Source organism: Mobula birostris, chromosome 27 (assembly GCF_030028105.1).
Source record: "Mobula birostris isolate sMobBir1 chromosome 27, sMobBir1.hap1, whole genome shotgun sequence".
Lineage (NCBI taxonomy): Eukaryota > Metazoa > Chordata > Chondrichthyes > Myliobatiformes > Myliobatidae > Mobula > Mobula birostris.
This window is the reverse complement of record NC_092396.1, coordinates 9,821,296-9,844,571: the sequence shown is the minus strand read 5'-3', so window position 1 is coordinate 9,844,571 and position 23,276 is coordinate 9,821,296. Positions and strand designations below refer to the sequence as shown.

The window sequence follows — 23,276 nt, the reverse complement described above, 5'->3', positions numbered from 1 at the left end:
AGGGCCTGGTGGGTGGTGCGAGGATGTGGGGGTATCGATAACCAGTGGGGTGGGGGTCTGCTTCCTATAGTCTTACAACTGATGTCCGACGTTAGGAGCGGCACGGTCAAATTGTGGTTAATGTAACGCTATTACAGCGCCAACGACCCGGGTTCAATAGCACCACTGTCTCTATGGAGTTTTTACACTCTGCCTGTGACTCCGCGGGGTTCCTTTGGCCCATCTTGTCTGTGCTGAACTGTTAATCTTCCGAGTCAATTTGATCTGCACCCGGACCGTAGCCCTGCATACCCCTCCCATCCATGTACCAATCCAAATTTCTCTTAAGTGTTGCGATCAGACCTGCATCTACCGCTTCCACTGGCAGCTCGTTCCACATTCGCACCATCCTCCCGGTGAAGATCCCCCTCATGTTCCCCTTAAACATTTCACCTTTCACCTTTCACTTCTGCTAATCCCATTTAATCTCCCCCCTATTCTCATCAGTTCCCACTAGGTTCTGCTGCTTGGCTTCACGGGGTTGGCGGGGAGGGGGAACAATCACCCTAAAAATTCACTCGCCTTCGGGAACCAGGGTAGTCACAGAGAGAGCGCGCAAACTCCGCATAGGCAGCAACGGAGGTCAGGGTTGAACCGGGACTGCTGGAGCCCACGGTCTTGTTAACGTTTTAACCAAGAGGCTCCATCCTCCCCGACTAGGCCGAATGTGCTCACTGGCCTTCAGGGACCTTTGGATTTTTGCCGTCTGCTTCTTGGTGACCTAAGCTTTCAGTAAGTGTTCTGTCAGGCCGGGAGAAGAAATTCCTCTGTTTATCGTCTTCGACTTTGAAAGGTGACTATTGCATTAATGCGAGCCAAGGTAGAGTTATTCAAAGCTCCAAGTGTATTTTTTATTCAAGTAACTATATATGTCACCATATATATGAGATTCATTTTCTTGCAGGCATTTACAGGAAAATAAAGAAATACAATAGAATTTTACAGAAAGCTGTACATAAACAGACAAAGAAGGACAAACAACCAGTGTACAAAAGAAGATAGCTGTGTAAATATAAATAATACTGAGAACATGACGAAGGGTCCTGCCGAAGGGTCTGGGCCCCAAACATCGACTGTACCTTTTTCCATAGATGCTGCCTGGCCTGTTGAGTTCCTCCAGCATTTTGCGTGTGTGGCTGGGATTTCCAGCATCTGCAGGTTCTGTTTTGAGTTCTAAGGAGTCCTTGAAAGTGAGTCCGCAGGTTGTAGAATTATTCAGGTTTGTGGTGAGTGAAGTTATCTACAGCGGTTGAGGAACCTGACGGTTGTGGGGTAATAACTGTCCCTGACCCTGGTGGTGTGGGTCCTGAGGCTTCTATGCCTCCTGCCTGATGGTAGTAGCGAGAAGAGGGCATGGCCTGGATGAAAGCAGTCTTTGATGACGAAGAGGTCTGTTATTTATTTCTATACACACATTCTTTCTCTCTCTCTCCTTTTTCTCCCTCTGTCCCTCTCACTATACCCCTTGCCCATCCTCTGGGCTTCCCCCCACCCTTGTCTTTCTTCCCGGACCTCCTGTCCCATGATCCTCTCATATCCCTTTTGCCAATCACCTGTCCAGCTCTTGGCTCCATCCCTCCCCCTCCTGTCTTCTCCTGTCATTTTGGATCTCCCTCTCCCCCTCCCACTTTCAAATCTCTTACTAACTCTTCCTTCGGTTAGTCCTGACAACGGGTCTCGGCCTGTTGCATTCACCAGCGGCTTTGATGTGTGTTGCTTGAAATTGCAGCATCTGCAGATTACCTGGTGTTTGCTTTGATGATGGATGCTGCTTTCTTGTGGCAGTGATCCTTGCAGATGTTCTCAACGGACGTCCAGGGCATCTTCAAGAAGCGATCCATTATTAAGAACCTCCATCACCCAGGTCAGGCCTTGTTCTCATTGCTACCATCGGGAAGGAGGTACAGAAGCCTGAAGGTGCACACTCAATAATTCAGCAACAGCTTCTTCCCCTCTGCCATCCGATTTCTGAATGGTCATTCAGCCCATGAACACTACCTCACTACTTTTTTTAATTTCTATTTTTGCACTACTTAGTTAATTTAATTTTTTTAATAGATATACACTCACTGTGAATTATTGTTATGTATTGCAATGTATTGCTGCTGCAAAACAACTTTCACGACATATGCCGGAGATGTTAAACCTGATTCTGAATCACCACTTTCTGTAGCCTTTTCCATTCCGGGACATTGGCATTCCCCCACCAGTTCACATCAATCCCCTCATCCAGCTCTCTGGCTGAAACCCTCACACAGAATGTGTGTCAGGTACTCATCCAAGTGAATGCACACTTAATGACTCCCAAGCCCTCACCAACTCCCAGGTGAAAAATGTCTCTTTCGGCTCCCCTCTAATCCTTCTGTTGCATCTTCAACGTCTGTTTAAAGTGTGCCTCAGACTGTGTGAAAATTCTTGACACAACGGAATGTTATTACAGGAGGGAGAATAAGCGTACTACTTGACAAGTTTCGATTCAGCCATCTGTGTATTGTTACAACACCGACAGCCAGTCCCCTCTTCAAAGCCACCTTGGCTATTCGAGCTGCTGTTGCTTGCAGCAGTGAATAGTCACCCAGCCTGTAAACGCAGGCGGTGAGCTCTCCATCGCCTGCTTACACCTATCCACGTGTTTTTCTCTCCAACTGTGCGGCACTTTTTCACAGATGGTCAGTGTGATAACACTCAGGCAGGCTTCCCATTCAGAAAACTCTCCTGAGTGGTTTGGGAAAGAAAATAATTCCCCACAGCAAAAAAAATAATGTTTAATCGATAAACTTTATGAATTTCCCCTTGTACAAATCGTTAGGTACACAGAGCCTGGAGCACAGATGGTGTGTTAAAAGAAGGTTTCCTATTTAAGGCAGATGTCTGCCAGTCAGAGAGTTTCAGTTCAATTCTGTACTGAGAACATGTGCTGTTTGGAACTCCTCAATTATTGAAGCGTTTTTTTTTCTCTCTCTCCGCGTTTGGGTGAAGGACAGTGGTGTCGTCACGATTTGATTCAGGAATTCAGCAGGTAACAACGGTTGCTCACTAGCGCGACAACCGGAGCTCCCCACACTGAGTGATGTCCAGTCTGCCAGCCACCAGGAGTACCACTTGCCCTCTACCACTGACAGAGGGGAGGCACCTTCTCCTGTCGCTTTCCTCCACTAGCTACACATCACTGGTCATTCCATTTATTTCGGGATTCGGAACATTAACAGGCACTTCCATCCCAACAAAACCACGTCATCCAATTAGACCATAAGACACGGGAGCAGAATTCGGCCATTCAGTCCATCGAGTCTGCTCCATTATTCCATCATGGCTGATTTATTACCCCTCTCAATCCCATTCTCATGCCTTCTTCCCGTAAACTTAGACACTCTTACTAATTAAGAACCTATTATCTCTGCTTTAAATATACCCAAGGACTTGGCTCCCACATACGTCTGTGGCAATGAATTCCACAGATTCACCCACCCTCTGTCTAAAGAAATTCCTCCTCATCTCTGTTCTAAATGCCGGTCCTTGTGTTCTAAGGCTGTGCTCTCTGGTTCTAACTCTCCCACTACTGGAAACATTCTCTCTGTGTCCACTCTGTCTGGACCTTTCAATATTCGATAGGTTTCAATGAGGCTCCCCCTTCGTCTTTCTAAACTCCAGCGAGTGCAGGCCCAGAGGCATAAGACACTCCTCATACATTAACCCTTTCATTCCTGGGAACATTCTCGTGAAGTTCATCTGGATCCTCTTCAAATGCCAGTTCCTGCTTTCTCAGCTAAGGGCCCCAAAACTGCTCACAATACTCCAAGTGCAATCTGACCAATACCTTACAAAGCCTCAGCATGGAAGCAGGCCTACTGAGTCCATGCCAACCTTCAGGCATCCACTGGTGCTAATCTCACACTCATCCCAGTTTATTCTCCTCACAACCCCATCCACTGCACCCGACTTCTCGATGACCCTGAGTCTAACCACTCCAACACTCCGGCACGTGCCTTCAGCTCTCGGGGCCCTAAACTCTCAAATTTCCACCCTAATCCTCTCCACCTCACTTTTCTCCTTTCAAGCACCCGTTAAAATACAGGCTGTCCTTTTTGATCATATGGCCAGTACCTCCTGTGACACAGCAAAGGCGCTACATAAATTCAGGTTGAAGCAAATTGCACTGAGGATCTGTGGGTGAGATGCACTAATTTGAATTTGACAATCCTTGCGATTTGAGGAGGCAGAAACCGAAATTGCTGAGTGCAGCAGAGGAAAGTACGCGTTCGCCTCTGTTCGGGAAATTTTCCTTGTGAGTCTGGATGTGATGGTGTGCCTGAACTTTGAGCCAGTAGAGAGGAGATATTTTAATTGGTAGTGGTATTGGTTTATTATTGTCACGTGTACTGAGATCCAGTGAAAAGCTTGTCTTGCATGCTGTTCATTCGGATCAGATCATTACACTGTGCATTGAGGTAGAACAAACCATAACCAAATGCAGAATAAAGTGTAACAGCTACAGAGAAGGTGCAGTGCAAGTAAACAAGAGGGAGATTGTGAGGTCGAATCCACCTTATCATACTCATTGTCATCATCATTATGTGCCATATTGTGTGATGTCATCATTATGTGCAATGTATGATGTCATCATTATGTGCTGTACTGTATGACATGGGCAATCATGGTCTATGACCATGATTGTTCTAGGCAAATGTTTCTACAGAAGTGATTTGCCATTGCCTTCTTCTGGGCAGTGTCTTTACAAGACGAGTGACCCCAGCCATTATCAACACTCTTGAGGGACTATCTGCCTGGCGTCAGTGGTCGTGTAAACAGGACTTATGATATGCACCAGCTGCTCATACGGCCATCCACCACCTGCTTCCATGGCTTCGCGTGACCCTAATCGAGGGGCTAAGCAGGTGCTCCACCTTGCCCAAGGGTGACCTGCAGGCTGGCAGAGAGAAGGGGTGCCTTACACCTCCTTTGGTAGAGACATACCTCCACTCATTATCATACTAGGGAACCATTTAACAGTCTGATTCCAGCGAGGCTGCAGCTGGTTTTGAGCTTCGAACTTTCAGGGTTTTGTAACTTCTGCCCGTTGGGAGAGGGGGGAAGAGAGAGTGTCGGGTGGGTGGGGGAGTCTTTGATTATACTGACTGTTTTCTGAGGCACTAATAACTGTGGACAGAGTCCGTGGAGGGGAGGCTGGTTTCCGTGACACAGCTCAGCACATCACGGAGCAGTTGCAGTAGCAAGCCGTAATGAACCCGGAGTCTGAACGGACAGCCAGAGCGAGCAAAGTGGTGAAAGGAACCTGGACTGTGTCCGATCGGTGTGAGTCGCTGTTTAGGGGTCAGGAAGTATGAAGTGGTGGAAGCAAGCCCAACCTGCTGTGGATCGCCGGTGTTTTGGGGGAAACAGCCGGTGTTATCGAGTTATCTTCCACAGGGCCTGGAAGCGGCAGGGCAGAGTTTTAGGTCCACGAAGGTTCAGGCAGGGACACGTGAGGGAGAGACTTGCCCAAGAAGCACCGGTTAAACACTGAAAGCCATTCTCACCTTCTTGCACTCTTCTGTTGACCCACTAGGTGGAGCGGCTCATGGTGAGGAGGGGTGAGTGAGCCCAAACCTTTCGTGGGAGCCTCAGTCCCCAGCGTGGGTCTAGTCACTTCTGCCCTGCTGCACGTCAGATACAGTACCGTGCTAGAGTCCTCGGCGCATGCAAGATAATTAGGTGAAGCAAAGATGCTAAATTAAAAGTTTCTTAATATGAAAAAGCTAAATATTTTATAGTATAAAATTTACTGTAAGAATTTATTGTAAACAGTAAAAAAACTAAATCAAATCAATATTTGGTGTGACCGGCCTTTGCCTTTAAAACTGCATCAATTCTCTTAAGTGATGTGCAGTTTTATAAGAAAATCAGCTGGTCGGTTGTTCCAAGCATCTTGGAGAACTTGCCACCGTTCTCCTGCAGACTTTGGCTGTCTCGTTTGCTTCTGTCTCTCCAGGGAGTCCCAGACAACCTCGATGATGTTGAGATCAGTGCTCTGTGGAGGCCGTACCACCTGAAACTAGATAAAAAATCTGGGGTGCCCAAGACTCGTGCACAGTACTGAACGTACAGCAGCATGTCGGTGCTGGAGGGAAGGAGCAGCTTAGTTCTTGGGGAAGGAGGACAAAAGATCTTGATTAGGATTGAATCAGGGTCAGGACTATAAATAAAGTAGCAGAGAGGTAGGCATTTTATTAGTAGTGCAAGGCCGTACACTGTGGGTCATCCTGTGATACGAATGCAATAAGTGCATGCTATTTCCCTGCTGTGTTTAACCTCTGAAGGACATTTTCATACTTAACAAGAACCTCAAGCAAACAAGGTTGCAATCTATCAGCATGTGTAGCCAGCGCTGTAGCCAGCACGGTGCAGGATCTGAATCAGAATAAGGTTTATTATCACTGACATACAGTAAGTCATGAGCATTGTTGTTTTCTCGCAGAAGTACAGTGCAAGATAGAATTATTTCTTTATTTATTTGTTGAGACAACAGCGCAGAATAGGCCCCGCCAGCCCTTCGAGCTGCACTGCCCAGCAAACCCTCGATTTAACCCCCGTCTAATCACAGGACAATTTAACCTACCGACCGTCTTTGGACTATGGGAGGAAACCGGAGCACCCGGAGGAAACGCACACCGTCACGCGGAGAACGTACAAACTTCCAACAGGCAGCGGCGGGAATTGAACCCGGGTCGCCTGTACTGTCATGCATTGTACTGTACTGTAAACTACCTCGCCAAATTTATTATGAGTTGCAGTAAAAATTAATAAGTAGTGCAAAAGGGGAATTCATGTGTTTGTGGACCATTTCGAAATCTGACGGCGGGGGAGGAAAAGCTGTACCTAAAACATTGAGTGTGCATCTTCAGGCTCATATGTTTCCTTCCCATTTGGTAATAATGAGAGAGGGCATGTCGTGGATGATGCGGGTCCTTAATAACGGGTGGTGGGGTGGAGATACAGTACGTCAACCAGCGGAGGTGTAACGCATTCCTTCCCTCCGCTAGCCTGCAGCTAACCCTTGGGCAAGATGTAGCACCTATTGAGCCCCCAGATCAGGGTCACGTGAAGCCATGGGAGCAGGTGGTGGATGGTCACATGACCAGCCGGTGCCTATCACAAGTCCTGGTTATGTGACCACTGACACCAGGCAGACAATCTCTGAAGAGTATTGATAATGGCTAGGGTCACCCGTCCTGTAAAGACACTGCCCAGAAGGAGGCAATGGCAAACTGCTTCTGTAGGAAAATTTGCCATGAACATTCATGGTCATGGGAAGACCATGATCGCCCATGTCACATGACACATAATGAACGAAAGCCTTCTTGAGGCACTGCCCTTCAAAGGTTTCCTTGATAGTGGGGAGGGTTGTTCTCGTGATGGAGCTGGCTGAGTTTACAACCCTTGGAAGACTTTTCTGGCTTTGTGCATTGGTTCCTCTGTACCAGGCACTGATGCAACCCAGACGGTGCACCAGATAGCTTCCAGCACCCCCTTCTGTCATCGATTGATATGCCCTCAATATGAGGACAAAGCAGGATGTCTTTCACCTCTGGAGAAAAGCCTGGTGTGTAAAGAGTTAACAGCTCCACTTGACAGTTCTGGTACTGAAGGAATCTCCATCCCATGAAGGAATTTCTTTCATGGAGTTTAGAGCTGAGATTGCATGCAGACTCTCTCCTATGGCTTCCAAAATATCCCTCGTCTCGCTCTCTGCCATCTCCACCTCCACCTCAGCCCTCCAAAGGTCTGCTAGTGCTCTCAAGGTCAAAGGCTGCTGAGTAAGAGTAATTAAAACTGCATTTAATCTAATGATAAAACACATCCACCCCTCTCTCTGCCCTCACACATAAAAGCGATTCATCATTGTTTTTTGTGAGCTCTTCTGCTTATTAAACTGTAGTTAGTGACAATTTTTAATCAGGCTTCTGTGGCTGTACTTAGATGAGTTCCATGTTAAAGAATATCAATAAGGCAGTATTTCCATAAGATATAGGAGCAGGATTGGGCTATTTGGCCTATCAAAACCGTTCTACTATTCAATCATGGCTGATTTTTCTTTCCAGCCCCATTCTCCAGCTATCTCCCATTTGCCCCCTCAACAATCGAGAACCTAACAGTCTCTGCCTTAAATACACCTAGTGGCTTGTCTTCCACAGCCCTCTGTGGCAACAAATTCCACAGATTCAGCAATCTCTGGCCGCAGGAATTCCTCCGCGTCTCAGTTCTAAAAGGATTCCCCTCTGTTCTGAGGCTGTGCCCTTGGATCTTGGACTCTTTCCCCTAATGGAAACATCCTCTCTCACCTATACAGACCTTTCAGTATCCAGTAAGTTTCAGCCTCCTGCCCGATTGTGGTGCCTTTGGGGAATAAAACAGAAAAGATTAGTTTTATTTTAAACGCAAGAGATTCTGCAGATGCTGGATTTCCAAAGCAATGCTGGAGGAACTCAGCAGGTCAGAATAAGCAGTCGACGTTTCAGGCAAGATTAATTAGTTTTAATAAATTAGTTTTATTTGTCACATGCACATTGAAACATGTAGTAAAATACATAATTTTGTGTCAACGACCAAGTAACCTACTAACCCGTACAGCTTTGGAAACCAGAGCACCCAGCTGAAGCCCACGCTGTCACAGGGAGAACACACAAGCTCCTTAATCACAGTGGTGGGAATTGAACCCGGGTCGCCAGCGCTGTATTAACGTTGCACTAACCACAGTTAACGCTTTGGGGGCAGTTAGGGATGGACAATAAGTGCCTGGCCTTGTCACATCCTGTGACCGAATAAAAAAAAACACATGAGGTGGCACTTCTGCCCATTGAACTATGCTAGCTCCTTCAGACGTATTCCAGTTCATTCCCCTCTCCTGCCTGTTACTGATAGAGTCATACAGCAAGGAAACCGGCCCAGGTTTTCCCAGTCTCTCCCCATTTAAAAAGATTCTCGTGCTTTTCTGCATTGTGCACCAATGTTTACCTCACACTTTTCCACACTAAGGTTTCCTCTGCCCTATTCTTGCTCAACTACTTGTTAAAACTCCCTGAAACACCATTTTACACCCTGTAACAGACTCTAGAACAGTCCAGCACTGTAGAAGCCTTTCAGCCCACTATGTTATGCCAACCCTTTAACCCACTCCAAGATCAGTCCAACTCTTCCCTCCCACACAGCCATACTTTTTCCTCTCATCCATGAGGCTCTCTAAGAGTCTCTTAAATGTCATTAATGTAGATACCTCTGTCTCCACCCTTGGCAGCACATTCCATGTACCCACCACTCTGTGTGTAAGAAGCCTACCTCTGACGTTCCCCCTATACTTCCCTCCAGTCACCTCGAAATTATGCCCTTCATATTAGCCATTTCCACCCTGGGAAAAAAGTCTCTGGCTGTGCACTCTAATTATGCCTCTCATCATCTTGTTCATCTCTATCAAGTCACCTCTCATCCTCCTTCACTCCAAAGCTCACTCAACCTGTCATCATAAGATATGCTGTCCAATCCAGGCAGAACCCTGGTAAATCTCCTCTGCACCCTCTCTAAAGCTTCCACATCCTTCTATAATGAGGCGACCAGAACTGAACACAATACTCCAAGTGTGGTCTGACCAGGGTTTTGTGGAGCTGCAGTATTCCCTTGTGGCCCTTGACCTGTAGACCTCGCGTCACACCCTGTCAACCTGACACTTAATTCAAGTTTTTCTTTTCTCTGTGACAACCAATTCACAATCCACCTGGTGCTATATATTACCCTAAATGTTATGTGCTTTAATCTTGTCGGTCAACCTCCTGTGGTGGACCTTATCAAAAGCTTTCTGAGAATCTAAATATTGCTTGGATCGCAATGAAGAGTCTCAGTCCAAAATGTCGACTGTTTATTCCTCTCCATAAATGCTGCCTGGCCAGCTGAAGTTCCTCCAGCATTTTGTGTGTGTCTTACTTTGAAGCTCCAAATACCCCACTTGCACTGTTCCTCTTAACCACAGCGAACCACCTTCACTACTGTAGCCTTGAGCAATCCTGAGGAGCACATTTGTACCTGAACATCATGAATAAGGGGGGGGGGGGGGGTCATACCTTGCTGAACATGTCACACTTCCAGGTTTAACGCATGAGGAGCATATCATGGCTCTGGGCCTATACTCGTCGAAGTTTAGAAGAATGAGGGGCAATCTCATTGAAATCTATCGTATATTGAAAGGTCTGGATAAAAGTGGATGTGGAGAGGAATTTCCTGCAGTGGGGGAGTCAAGGGCCAGAGAACGCAACCTCAAAGTACGAGGATTTCCCTTTAGAACAGAGATGACAAGGAATTTCTTTAGCCAGATGTGGAATTCATTGCCACAGACAGCTATGGAGGCCAAGTCATTGGGTGTATTTAAAGCGGAGGTTGATAGGTTCTTGATTAGTCAGGGCTCCAAGGGCTGGAGGAGGGACGCCAAGCAGTACTAATCGCTGCCCGATGAAGAAGGAGAGCAGTAGCAGCAGCTCCACGCCCAGATCCAGCACAGTTTTCATGTCCTTATTGTGGACGTCTACGTCGCTCACAACTTGGACTCAACAGCCACCTGCGAGCACACAACAGCACCGTAGAAACCTAACTCTCATCGTCCAGTACGCCAGACAACCAATCCAGATCCAGACCAAGATCTAGTAACAAGCTGACCTTGAGACTGGTTAAACGAATCAAGCCACTACACAGAGCATTGAGGTAGAACAAGGTAAAACAATAACAGAATGCAGAGTAAAGTGTCACAGCTACAGAGAAGGTGCAGTACAAGGAAGCAATAAGGTGCAAGATCATAATGAGGTAGATTGTGAGGTCAAGAGTTCAACTTATCATACTAGGGAACCATTTAATAGTCTGGTAACAGAGGGTTAGAAGCTGTCCTTGGATCTGGCAGTAGGTGCTTTCAGGCTTTTGTATCTTCTGCCTGATGGGGAGGGAAAGGAGAGAGAGTGTCCAGGGTGGGTGGGGTCTTTGATTATGCTGGCTGCTTTACTGAGGCAGCGAGAAGTGCAGACTGAGCCCGTGGAGGGGAGGCTGGTCTCCATGAACACGCCGAGCTGCGTTTGCAACTCGTGCAATCTTGTGCAGAGCAGTCGCCATGCCAAGCTGTGACACATCCAGATAGGTGCATCGATGAAGTTGGCAAGAGTGGACGTGGTCTGCGGAAGGGCTGCCAGTTTACTGTGAGGAAAGGCCTTGATAAATGGCCATCCAGCCTCCTGAAATAAAAGTTGCATTACCTTAGCAACCAAGCTTTATCCACTAAATATACTCTGATTTCCAATTTCCTGCCGAATATCTATTAAGTGACTGTTTATGAATGTATATAAATGGTCAGGAACCAGACTGCAATGAAAAGAAAGGCTTATTGAAGCTATTTCCCTACAAAGGAAATCGCTAGTTAGATGTTAAAATACTGTGCACTGTAAGCAGAACTGACCTTTGCTGTTACACCCCAAATGACCTCAATTTTCCTTCTAAGGCTTCTGTGAAAATACTTTAAAATTTATGACTTCCAGTTCCTCATAGATTTTTTTCCCCCTCAGATGGTTTTTCCAAATGACTGTCCTCTCGCCACTGACCTTCTGAAACTTAATTCAACTTTGTCGAATCAGTTGTTTATACAATAGTCCCTGATTTGGAAACAAAGTCAGGAATATTTCAAGATAAAATAGAAATATAAAGGAACCCCCTCCCCGGAAGACCCTTAACCTCTGCTGGATATATTCTTGCAGTGATCTCTTTATAAAACAAGTCGGGGCTAATTTCCATTACGATCTCTAATGTCAATGAACTGTCAACCTATTCCAAATAAAGTAAATTCAAAATAAATTTATTGTCAAAGTCCGTATCTCCCACTGTATGCTATCCTGAAATTCATTTTCTTGTGGACACTTACAGTAGAATCAGTGAAAAACGACACACAAAGACTAACAACTAATGTGCAAAAGAAGGCAAACTGCAAATACAAGGTAAAGTAAATATTAATCAATGATATTGAGAATTCGTTGGCCGGTGGTGTAGTCACATCAGCACCACACCTCAAGGTGCGTGGTCCTGAGTTTGTATCTGGCCGGCTCCATACCCACTTACCATACCCGCTGGGTTGAGCATTGAGTTAGCAACTTGGCCTCGTAAAGACGTCAAGTGCTATGGAAACGGCAGAAATGCTGCCCGATGGGCCGGCTGGTGGCGCAATGACATTGGCGCCAGACACGGGACCGGAGGTTCCTGGGTTCGAAGCCAGCCGCATCCGCTCCCGAGTGCACTTTCCAGCCGTGCCGGGTTGAGTGTTGAGATCGCAACTCGACATCGTAAAATAAAGGGAAAATACTGCGAAAATGTCTGTGTGAGGAGTGGCACACCACACAATGTCTCTCTTTCGCTCCGCGCCTTGTAAAAAGCCATGAAAAAGACATTGTCACGGACACGCAGATGCACATGCACACATGCAGGCGCACGCCAAAAAAAAAAGAAATGCCGTCCGATGTGTCATTAGGTGCGAAAAGGAAGGAACAGCAAAAGCAATATTGAGAACATCAGATGTAGAGTCTTTGAAAGTGAGTCCGTAGGTTGTGGAATGCTTTCAGTGTTGAGGTGAGTGAAGTTGGTTCAGGAGCCTGATACCTGAAGGAGAATAACTGTTCCTGAACCTGGTGGTGTGGGACCCAAGTCTCCTGTACTTCCTGCCCGACGGTGGTAACGATAAGGGAGAATAGCCTGGATGGCAGGGGTCCTTGATGACGGATGCTGACTCCTTGAGGTGGAGTTCCATGTAAATGTGCTCAGTGGTGCAGAGGGCTTTGTCTGTGATGGACTGGGCTGTGTCCACTACTTTTTGTAGCCTTGGTGGGCATTGGCGTTTCCATACCAGGCTGCGGTGCAACCCGTTGCGTTGATTGTTAATGTTGGTAGGGCTGTGAAGCCTCACCTTCAGCCATCCATTGATCTTAACTGAAGTCACGTACCCTCGTGCAAAATAGCAAATTGGCCAAGTGGCTTACTCACTTCCAGAGCTGGCCCAGGAAGAGCAGTAACCACAGAACAGCTCAGGCTCCATCATGTTCACCCCGCCACACCTTTGGTTCCTTTCTGTTTAAGACAATGACAACTCCTTGCATATTCCTATGGTCTTCATACCCTCAATGGCTACTTTAGTAGATCCACCTGTACATCTGCTCATTAATGCAAATATCTAATCAAAGAATCATGTGGCAACAACTCAATGTATTAAAGCATGCATACATGGTCAAGAGGTTCAGTTGTTTGGTCAGACCAAACATCAGAATGGGAAAGAAATGTGATCCAAGAGATTTTGATTGTGGAATGGTTGTTGGTGCCAGATGGGGTGGTTTGAGTACTTTTAGAAACTGTTGATCTCCAGGGATTTTCATGCACAACAATCTCTAGAGTTTACAGAGAGTGGTGCAAGAAACAAAAAAAATCCAGTGAGAGGCAATTCTGTGGGCAAAAACACCTTGTCAATGAGAGAGGTCAGAGGAGAATGGCCAGACTGGTTCAAGCTGAGAGGAAGGTGACAGTAACTCAAATAACCACACGTTACAACAGTGGTGTGCAGAAGAGCATCTCTGAATGCACCACACTTCAAAGTAGATGGGCTACAGCAGCAGAAGACCACAAACATACACTCAGTGGCCATTTTTTTAGGTACAGGAAGCATCTAATAAAGTGGCCACTGTTTCTCTTTTTGCTGGATTATAACTGGTTAATAGTTTATTACCATGGAATTGTATTTCCCAACAGCTGCTTGTATTTCAGTTTATAATTTTTTTAAAAAGTACTATATCTGCCTATTAACTAACATCCCCGAGATGTTTCAAATGCTTGGCTAGCTGCTTATGAGTTTCTCTCTGTATAAGTGGGAGCCTGTGCACGTTGTGTTGCTCAAGGTTCACGGTTGTTAATTATAGCCGGATTATTTTTGCGAAAAAGGTTATCAGTTTCAGTTTATTTTCGTCTACTCACATTGAGGGGCAGGAGCAAAATGTAAGAGCTGCAGGGCGATGGATTGAAGAATGCGAACTGACCCCTGTACATCCTAGGTATTGAGAGCATTCAGAGTGGGCTCCTGCTACCAGTAAAACCTCAATAAAATTTGATGCTGGGTTATTGACAGAAAGATATTAAGGCAGAATTCAGTCCTAATTGTGGTTTTCTGTATCAATATATAGAGCAGGATTGGGCCATTAAGCTCTGATTTCAACGAGCTAATAGGATGAGGACAAACTCAGCAGAATAAGTACTGCCTGTGTTTACAAACACTCTGTTTAAATACAGGAGATTGTTCGGCCCAGTCAGTCCATGCTGGCTTTCTCTCAAGAACAGTCATAAGCCCAGTAGGCACAGGAGCAGAATCAGGCCTTTCAACTCATTTGTGTTTGCTCCGCCATTCCATCATGGCTGACTTATTATCCCTCTCAACCCCATTCTCTTGTCTTCTCCTTATTAATCGGGAACCTATCAACCTCCACGTTGAATATGCCCAATGACTTGGTGTCCAAAGCCGCCTGTGGCAATGAATTCCACGGATTCACCCTCTGGCTGAAGAAACTCCTCCTCATCTCTATTTTAAAGCAACGTTGTTGTATTCTGAGGCTGTGCCCTCTCGTCCTAGACTCCCCCACTATAGAAAATACCTTCTCCACATCCATTCTATCTCGACATTTCAGTTTCCATTATTAGTTTTGATTTATTTTATTATTAAAACTACACCATTGTTGTGCGGATTAAATGTGCCGTTTCACATTTTCCATCTGTTCATACAAAAGGAGGCCAGTCAGCCCGTCAAGCCCATTCCTGGCTCTCTCCAGAGTGACCCCATACCTCTACTCTTTCCCTGTGGCCCCCTACCTGATTTCCTTTCGAAAGTCCTCATTGCCTTGTTGCCACAGCCTTTATCTACAGTAACTTTAGGATTATAAGCACCCTGCTACAACAGATGGTAATGCTCATGTGGTCTGTGGTATCTTTTCCCATCTCTTTATACCCAGGTGCCTTGGTCCTTGAACTGTTTGCTAATGGGAATAGCATCTCTGTATATTTACTTTCATAGAGACAAATACAGTTATTTGTTCAAAGTACAAAGTAAATTTTATTATCAAATTATATATATGTCACCATATACAACCCTGAGATTCATTTTCTTGTGGGCATACTCAGCAAATCTATAGATTAATAACTATACCAGAATCAATGAAGCGCCATTCAACCAGAGTGCAGAAGACAACAAACTCTGCAAATGCAAAAAGAAGAAACAATAATAATAAGTAAATAAGCAATAAGTATTGAGAACATGAGATGAAGAGTCCTTGAAAGTGAGCTCATAGGTTGTAGAAATGTTTCAATGATGGGGTGAGTGAAGTCATCCCCTTTGGTTCAAGAGCCTGATGGTTGAGGGGTAGTAACTGTTCCTGAACCTGGTGGTGTGAGTCCTGAGGCTCCTGTACCTTCTACCTGATGGCAGCAGTGAGAAGAGAGCATGTCCTGGGTGGTGGGGGTCCCTGATGATGGATGCTGCTTTCCTGTGACAGTGTTTCATGCAGATGTGCTCAGTGGTGGGGAGGGCTTGACTCGATGAAAATTGCACTATTATATTTATAATGTTCTTTTTCTCTTCTGTTTCCACCCTTTTCCCGCTGACCACCTCTCAGAAGTGGAATGAATTTCATGTGTTGAGAGCATCTCAGGAAAATTCAAGATGGCTGCCAAGCGGAAGGGCGGCCTGAAACTAAATGCCATCTGCGCCAAGCTAAGCCGGCAGGTTGTCTACGAGTGTGCGGCGGAGCAGGCCGAACCTGACCAGAAACTTCCGGAGGCCTACCCGACCGACGGCCTGCAGCACGGCGACCAGGAGGTGGAGGCCAAGGTTCCCGAAGGGCTGCAGCACATCCAGAAGCTGGAGGAGGACAAGAAGAGGCGGGAGGCGATCGAGAAGTGGGTGAACGGGGAGTACATGGACGAGCACGGGGACCGCGGTGAGGAGCGGCTCGTCAAGGCAGGGGATGGCGACTTCCTGCCCTCGGAAGGGGTGTACATGCTTCAGCCCAAAGGTTGCAGTGAAGAGGAGGATATTGACGGGGCTCAGGAATCTCTCGACGGTAGCTACATGGACGATCGGGATTCGGAGGACGTGGGGCCGAAAGAGGAAGGCTACAATTCTTCCAGTGAGGCCAGCATAAGGCAGCACAGCGTTGCCTCTTCAGGTGAGTAATACTGGCTGAAGAACACTGTAAAATCATGGAACAACATACAAACCGCTGAAAGGCATCGACTGTCCATAGATGCTGCCTGGCTTGCTGAGTTCCTCCAGCATTTTATAAAATTTTCCGACATCTGTAGAATCTCTTGTGTTTATGATTTTCTGGAGAAACTCAGCAGATCAGGCAACATCTAAGGAGTGAAATGAACCCTCGGTTCAGATGAAGCACCTCAAAATATTAATTGTCCATTTCCCTCTATAGGTGCTGCCTGACTTGCTGAGTTCCTCCAGCATTTTATGTGCATTGCTCAATATTTTCCGACATCTGTAGAACCTCTTGTGTTTATGATTTTCTGGAGAAACTCAGCAGATCAGGCAGCATCTAAGGAGTGAAATGAACAGCCAATGAACCCTCGGTTCAGATGAAGCGCCTCAAAATGTCGATTATCCGTTTCCCTCTATAGGTGCTGCCTGATTTGCTGAGTTCCTCCAGCATTTTATGTGTGTTCCGGAATATTTTCCGTCATCTGCCGAATCTCTTGTGGCTTATGATTTGCTGGAGAATCTCAGCTGGTCACAGGCAGCATCTATGGAGGGGAATGAACAGTCGAAGTTTCAAGTTGAGACCCCTCATTTGGACTCGACCCTTCATTTCACCAGTCCAGGTGAGGGGTCTCAACAAAAGATGTCAGCTATCCATTTCTCTCCATAGATGCTGCCGGACGCACTGAGTTTCATTGGTGCATAATGTGTTACTGCAGGGTTCAGTTCTGTGCTCTCCTCTGGCTCCTGTGTGGATTCATATGATGAATGTTTTGCCGAGACTTTACTATGAGGGGGGAATTTAGCCTAGCTCGTCAATTGAGAGAAAAAGTAAGAAAAATCCCAAATTCACAGCAAAAAGTACCCCATAATTAGTGCATTTTTTCCCATTATTGTGATAAATGCTACGTGAGAAATGAAATCTCGTTTAGTCTGCCAATCTAAACAAGAATTGCAGAATCAGAATTAGTTTTAATATCACTGGCAGTAATACAATGCAATGTATGATAATATAGAAAAAAAACCAGTGTATGTATCCAGAATATATATTCCAAATAGTTAAATAAAATAATTAGTGCAAAAAATAGAAATAGACAAGTAGTGAGGTAGTGTTCATGGGTTCAATGTCCATTCAGAAATCAGATGGTAGAGGGGAAGAAGCTGTTCCTGAATCGCTGAATGTGTGCCTTCAGGCTCCTGTATCTCCTTCCTGATGGTAGCAATGAGAACAAGGCATGACCTGGGTGATGGGGGTCCTTAATGATGGACGCCACCTTTTTGAGGCATCGCTCCTTGAGGATGTCCTCGACAGTCCGGAGGCTAGTGCCCATGATGACTGAATTTACAGCTCTCTGCAGCTTACTGTGCAGTAGCCTTTCCACACCCGCCCCCCCCCCACCCCATATCAGATGGTGACGCAATCACATTTCTGTCCTCCCGATCTCTGTCGGAACCATGAACAAAAAACAAGCTCACCTCTGCCGGATCTCTCAAGTACTGAAGCACGGTGTCAAGCAAAAACAAAAATGCGCAAGTTGTGCAGGGGCTGGGGGTGGAAGGGGCGAGTAATCAGCTCTCGCGGTGGTGGCAAGGGGCAGAGGTCGTAGCGCGCTGACCCCCGAGGTCCTGTCGGTGACATTCTGGAATACAGAAGTGTGGAGATATGAAGTGTCATTTGTTATCAGTTGGAGAAAAACGGGCATTTAATGGCTTCAAATATAGATGGAGACTGGCCTGTCCTTCATGAAGGAATTTGCAGACTTTAAGTGCAAAGATTAGGGTACTTTATTTAATGCTTCATTGACACTATCTACTGAACTGGCTTCTGATATCGAAATCTGGAATTATCTAAAGCCAAGGGATGACATCATCAGGAAGAAATATGATAAGGTCAAAACATTTTTACACTATTTTTAAAGTAAGATTATCTGACACTCTGTCAGAACAAATTATTCTTGCTGAATTCAAGCCTTAAGAGGCCATGGTTCGGCCTGCGCATTTCAGGCCCAGTGTTTTCCGAGCAGATCCTTGGTTATTTTGAGAAGATAGTCACTCAACACATCCAGCAGAGTGCATGGGGCAGACTTCCTGTGACACCGTGTTTCTATGCTGGCCTTGCCGTGCCCGGAGATATACACGCTGTTATTGTGCGTTGTGCTCCGTAAATCTGCTCTCCCTGCACCAATCCCGTTCATTCAGCCTCCCGCCTTAAAACCCCTCCCTCCCGTTACCGGCTCCGAACATCTTTTCAAAAGACGCCAAGTGTTCTGCTGACTTCTCACATCAGAATCAGGTTTATTATCTCTGACAAATGCTGTGAAATTCGTTGTTTTGTGGCAGCAGTGCAGTGCAAGACATAAAATATGACTGTAAGTTGTAACTTTAAAAAATAGAGTAAAAGAGGAGTAGTGAGGTAGTGTTCGTGGAGCATTCAGAAATCTGATGGCAGAGGGAAAGAAACTGTTCCTATAACATAGAGGTGTGGGTCTTCGGGCTCTTGTACCTCTTCCCTTATGGTAGTGATGAGGAGGAGGCATGTCCTGGGTGTTGAGGGTCCTTAAAAATAAAGATTACTTACTCCCTGCTGCGCCTCTGGAATTTAGAGTCACAATGAAAGTCGCCCATCTCTGTCTGTCATTGGCCATCTCCTCTATTGGGCCCTAGGTGTGGTTCAGGGTCCTCATTTCTGCCTCTACAGTAGGGCACCAAGTTGTCTTTGGTCTCCCATGTTTCCTCCGCCCTTCAGGGGTCCAGTGAAGTGATGATGGATTCGGCCTCTCTTCTCACCATGTGCCCAAGCCAACTCCAACGTTTCCTTGTGATGATTGTGGCCACGTCCTCTTGATTACATTGAAGGAGTAGGGTGTAGTTGGAGATCTTCCTTGGCCAGAGAAGACAGAGCATCTTCCAGAGGCTCGTGGTGGAATGATGACAGCTTGGAAAAATCAGATTAGATTCACTTGTCACGTGTATATTGAAACATCAAAGCATACAAGTGAGTTGCACCATTTGTGACAGCAATCAACACAGTCTGAGGATGTGCCGGGGGCAGCCTGCAAGTGTCGCCGTGCTTCCAGTGCCAACATAGTAGGCCCACAGCTTACTAACCCTAACCCATACGTCTTTGGAATTTGGGAAGATCTTGGAGGAAGCCTGCAGGGTCATAGGGAGAACATACAAACTTCTTACAGACAGTGGCGGGAACTGAACTTGGTTCGCTGGCACTGTAAATCTTTCCACTAGTTGCTAGCTGCTGGATGCCACATTGTCCTGTCCTGTTAACTTGCCAGCAGTTACCCTCTGTAACCCAGGATGGGCTGCACATAGCCTTTCAGTGGACAGGGGGAGCAAGTGTGTGAGGATTTCCACCGGCCATGTTTGGTGGGTGCGACTGGCTTCCCACTGAAGGGGCTGAGCTGGATAATGCCCTCAGTAAACCACCAAACAGGCCTTTTGTTATGAACTCAGTTCTACTGAAGCTTGTAGGCCAATCCTTGCTCGGCAAGCTCCCACAAGAACTATGAAGTCCCGACCAGATAATCTGTTCATTTAAAAGGCAGGTCACTGGGGAAATAAATCACCTTTTCATTAAATTCTTGCCACTAAACCCTCTGTGAGAGGGGCTGACATCTCAACAGAGAAACTGCAGCTTTAAGAATTCAGTTCCCCCCCCCCCACCCCAGTACCGCATTGGAATGTCAGCCCTGAGCATCCTGACTCCGAGCCAAGTGCATGACCCACTGAACCACAGCTGAAAGTTAGAGAGAAGGGGAATGGCTGTCATCATTTGGACTTTGTGACTCTTTTGTGCAGCTGGCGATGTTTAAGAGATTTATGGAGCTTTTCCACCTGTGCCCACTGACAATAGGGTAACTTTGTCCTTTGTCAGTCGAACATCTTAATTCAAGGGGACCTCGATGTGATTGAACAGTTTGAAACGGTGCCAATTGCCATGCCAGTAGCTGGAATTTGATTTCAACTGCTTTAATAATTTGAGCAATTTATTTTATGTAGACGTACAGCGCAGAACAGGCCCTTCTGGTGCAACGAGCCGCACTGCCCAGGAACCCACCTATTTAACCCTCGCCTAATCACAGGACAGTTCACCATGACCAGTTTACCAGGAGGTCTTTCGAATGTGGGAGGAAACGGGCAGCCAGACGAGACGCACGCGGTTACAGGGAGGACGTACGATCTCCTTACGGATTTGAACTCCGAGCTCCGATGCCCCAAGCTGTCAAGGCATCGCGCTAACTGTTACTCGAGACCCGTTTAAAGTCCATGGGATGAGAAAACTGATTTGATGTTTTCAGTGGGTTCCCATCCTCAACCAGCTTTAGGATGGAAGAGACTGTGGTTTCCACTTCTCCCTCCTGTCTGTGAAGGTTTCCCAAGACCCGTTCAACATTCCTGACTCTGGTGGCATAAAAGCCTCACGCTCCTGGCAAGCTTCACCAATTTGTTCATTATTCTTTGTATCCTGAGTTGCTGCAAAATGCAGTGATGGACTGTGACAGCTGTCAAACTCAATCAGTCTCTCTCCCCCTTCCTCCCAGTTGCTCCTTATAAGCCAGTGAGCTAGAGCTTGAGATTCCTGCTCAAAAAATAACATGCTTGCATCTTCTGGAATAATTTCACCTATATCCCAGCCAGTACCTAGGGCTGGGCAGGCCAAGGCAGTCAACAAAAAATTTAGAACAGTCCAGCACAGGAACGGGTCTGCTGGCCAACAATGTTATGTTGTAGCACAGCGCTTTATGTTACCAGTGACCTGGGTTCAATTCCCACCACTGCCTGTAAGGAACCTGTCCGTTCTCCCCGTAACTAATGGATTATCCGGGTGTTCCAGTTTCCTCCCACAGTCCAAAGATGAATCGGTTGGTAGGTTAATTGGTCATTTTAAATTGTCCTGTGATTAGGCTAGGACAGGGGTTCCCACCCTTTTTTTTCTGCCATGGGCCAATACCATTAAGCAAGGGGTCCTTGGATCTCCGGGGCTAGGATTGAATCCAGAGATTGCTGGGTGACGTGGCTTGAAGGGCCAGAAGGGCCTATTCCATTCTGTATCTCAATAAATCGATAGATAGATCAATCAATAAGATACATAAAACACCCAGGTTCGGTTCCGCTACTCTTTGTAAGGGGTTTGTGCGTTCTCCCCATGACCACATGGGTTTCCTCCCCGTGCCCTGCTGTCCTCCCACATTCCAAAGGTATACGGGTTAGTACTCTAATTGGTCATGTGGGAGTAATTGACCAGTATGAGCCCATTGGACCGGAAGGGTTTGTCACCATGCTATGATGGGTGATTGATACGTTCGTGGCCTAAGGTAGAAGGAGTCAATTTTAGAAAACCTAGCACATTTAATTTTCAACATAGTCCCCTCCTACGTTTACACACTTAGTCCAGCGGTCGTGGAGCATATGGATCCCTTCTTCGTAGAAGTCAGTGTCTTGGACCTTCAGAAAGTGGTCCACAGCAGGGGTGATTGTTACATTCGTGGCCTAAGGTAGAAGGAGATGAGTTATTAACTTCAAACTTTCTGCATAATCAGTCAAAGAGTTAAACTGCACGTACATGTAACAAGAGCTGTATAACTCACCTCCTACGACCTTAGGCCACAAACTTCTCAATCACCCCTGCTGTGGACCACTTTCTGAAGGTCCAAGACGCCGACTTCTACAAAGAAGGGATCCGTATGCTCCACGACCGCTGGACTAAGTGTGTAAATGTAGGAGGGGACTATGTTGAAAAATAAATGTGCTAGGTTTTCTAAAATTGACTCCTTCTACTGTAGGCCACGAACTTATCAATCACCCCTGTTATATCTCTAAAAAACACTCTGCTGTTCCGCTCCAAAGCCACGGGGTCCAGGTGCAGGAGTTGGTAGAGCCTCCCATCGGCTCTCCACTGTAGGCAGCCCTGCACTCCCTTGGTTCTGCCCAAAAGGGACCCAAACTGAGGTTCTCCTGTCTCAGGGGCCAGCTTTGATTTCGGTGCAAAAAAATAGTGTGACATCTCGTGCACTGAATTAAATGGGGAGAGATGTTCTTCATTCTGTGCAATAACATTGTAGTCCCTCATCAATGAGTGAAGTCTTAGATCTACTTACAAAGCCCCGCTGTGTTCGTGGCCACGGGATTGTCCAATTTTGCTGAATGCTTGTTCTATGGAACATAAAAATGTTGGAAATGGTGGGAGGAGAACAGAAGGATCAGGGACTACAGATCCATAATTCCTTGAAAGTGGTGTCACAGGTAGACATGGTCATAAAGAGAGCTTTTGGCACATTGGCCTTTAAGATATTGAGTACAAGAGTTGAGGCGTTATGTTGAAGTTGTATAAGACCCTGGTGAGGCCTAATTTGAGAGCATTGAATGCAGTTCTGGTTACCTACCTACAGGAAAGGTAACAATAAGATTGAAACAGTACAGAGGTCATTTATAAGAACGTTGACCAGACTTGAGGATCTGAGTTATAGGGCAAGGTTGAATAGGTTAGGACTTTCTTTGCTGGAGTGCAGGATAATGAGGGGAGGTTTGATAGAGGTATGCAGAGTTATGAGTGATATGGATAGGGTAAATGCAAACAGGCTTTTTCCACTGAGGTTGGGTGAGAGTAGAACTGGCAGTCATAGGTTAAAGGTGAAAGGTTAAATATTAAAGGGGAACTTCTTCGCAGAGATTGGTCTGAGTGTGGCAACTAACTGCTTGTGGAAGTGGGAGGTGCAAGTTTGATTGCAACATTTAAGAGAAGTTTGGATAAATACATGGACAGGAGAGGTGCTGAGGACTATGGGTCCAGGTGAAGGTCGATGGGACTGTGCAAAATAACAAACACAAGAGAATCTGCAGATGCTGGAAATCCAAGCAACACACACAAAATGCTGGAGCAACTCAGTGGCACAGGCAGCATCTATGGAAAAGAGTAAAT

The 23,276-nt window shown here is 46.2% G+C and overlaps 1 protein-coding gene across 3 annotated transcripts in view; it reads left to right on the top strand.

Annotated features, from left to right (window-relative positions):
• casz1 (castor zinc finger 1) overlaps nucleotides 1–23,276 on the top strand; it is a 497,282-nt gene that overhangs the window by 345,525 nt on the left and 128,481 nt on the right. For all 3 annotated transcript variants that reach the window (XM_072244987.1, XM_072244989.1, XM_072244986.1), the window contains exon 6: nucleotides 15,753–16,304. In XM_072244987.1, coding sequence (XP_072101088.1) covers nucleotides 15,800–16,304 — 505 coding nt within the window. In that variant the 5' untranslated portion in view covers nucleotides 15,753–15,799. The remainder of the gene's footprint in view (nucleotides 1–15,752; nucleotides 16,305–23,276) is intronic.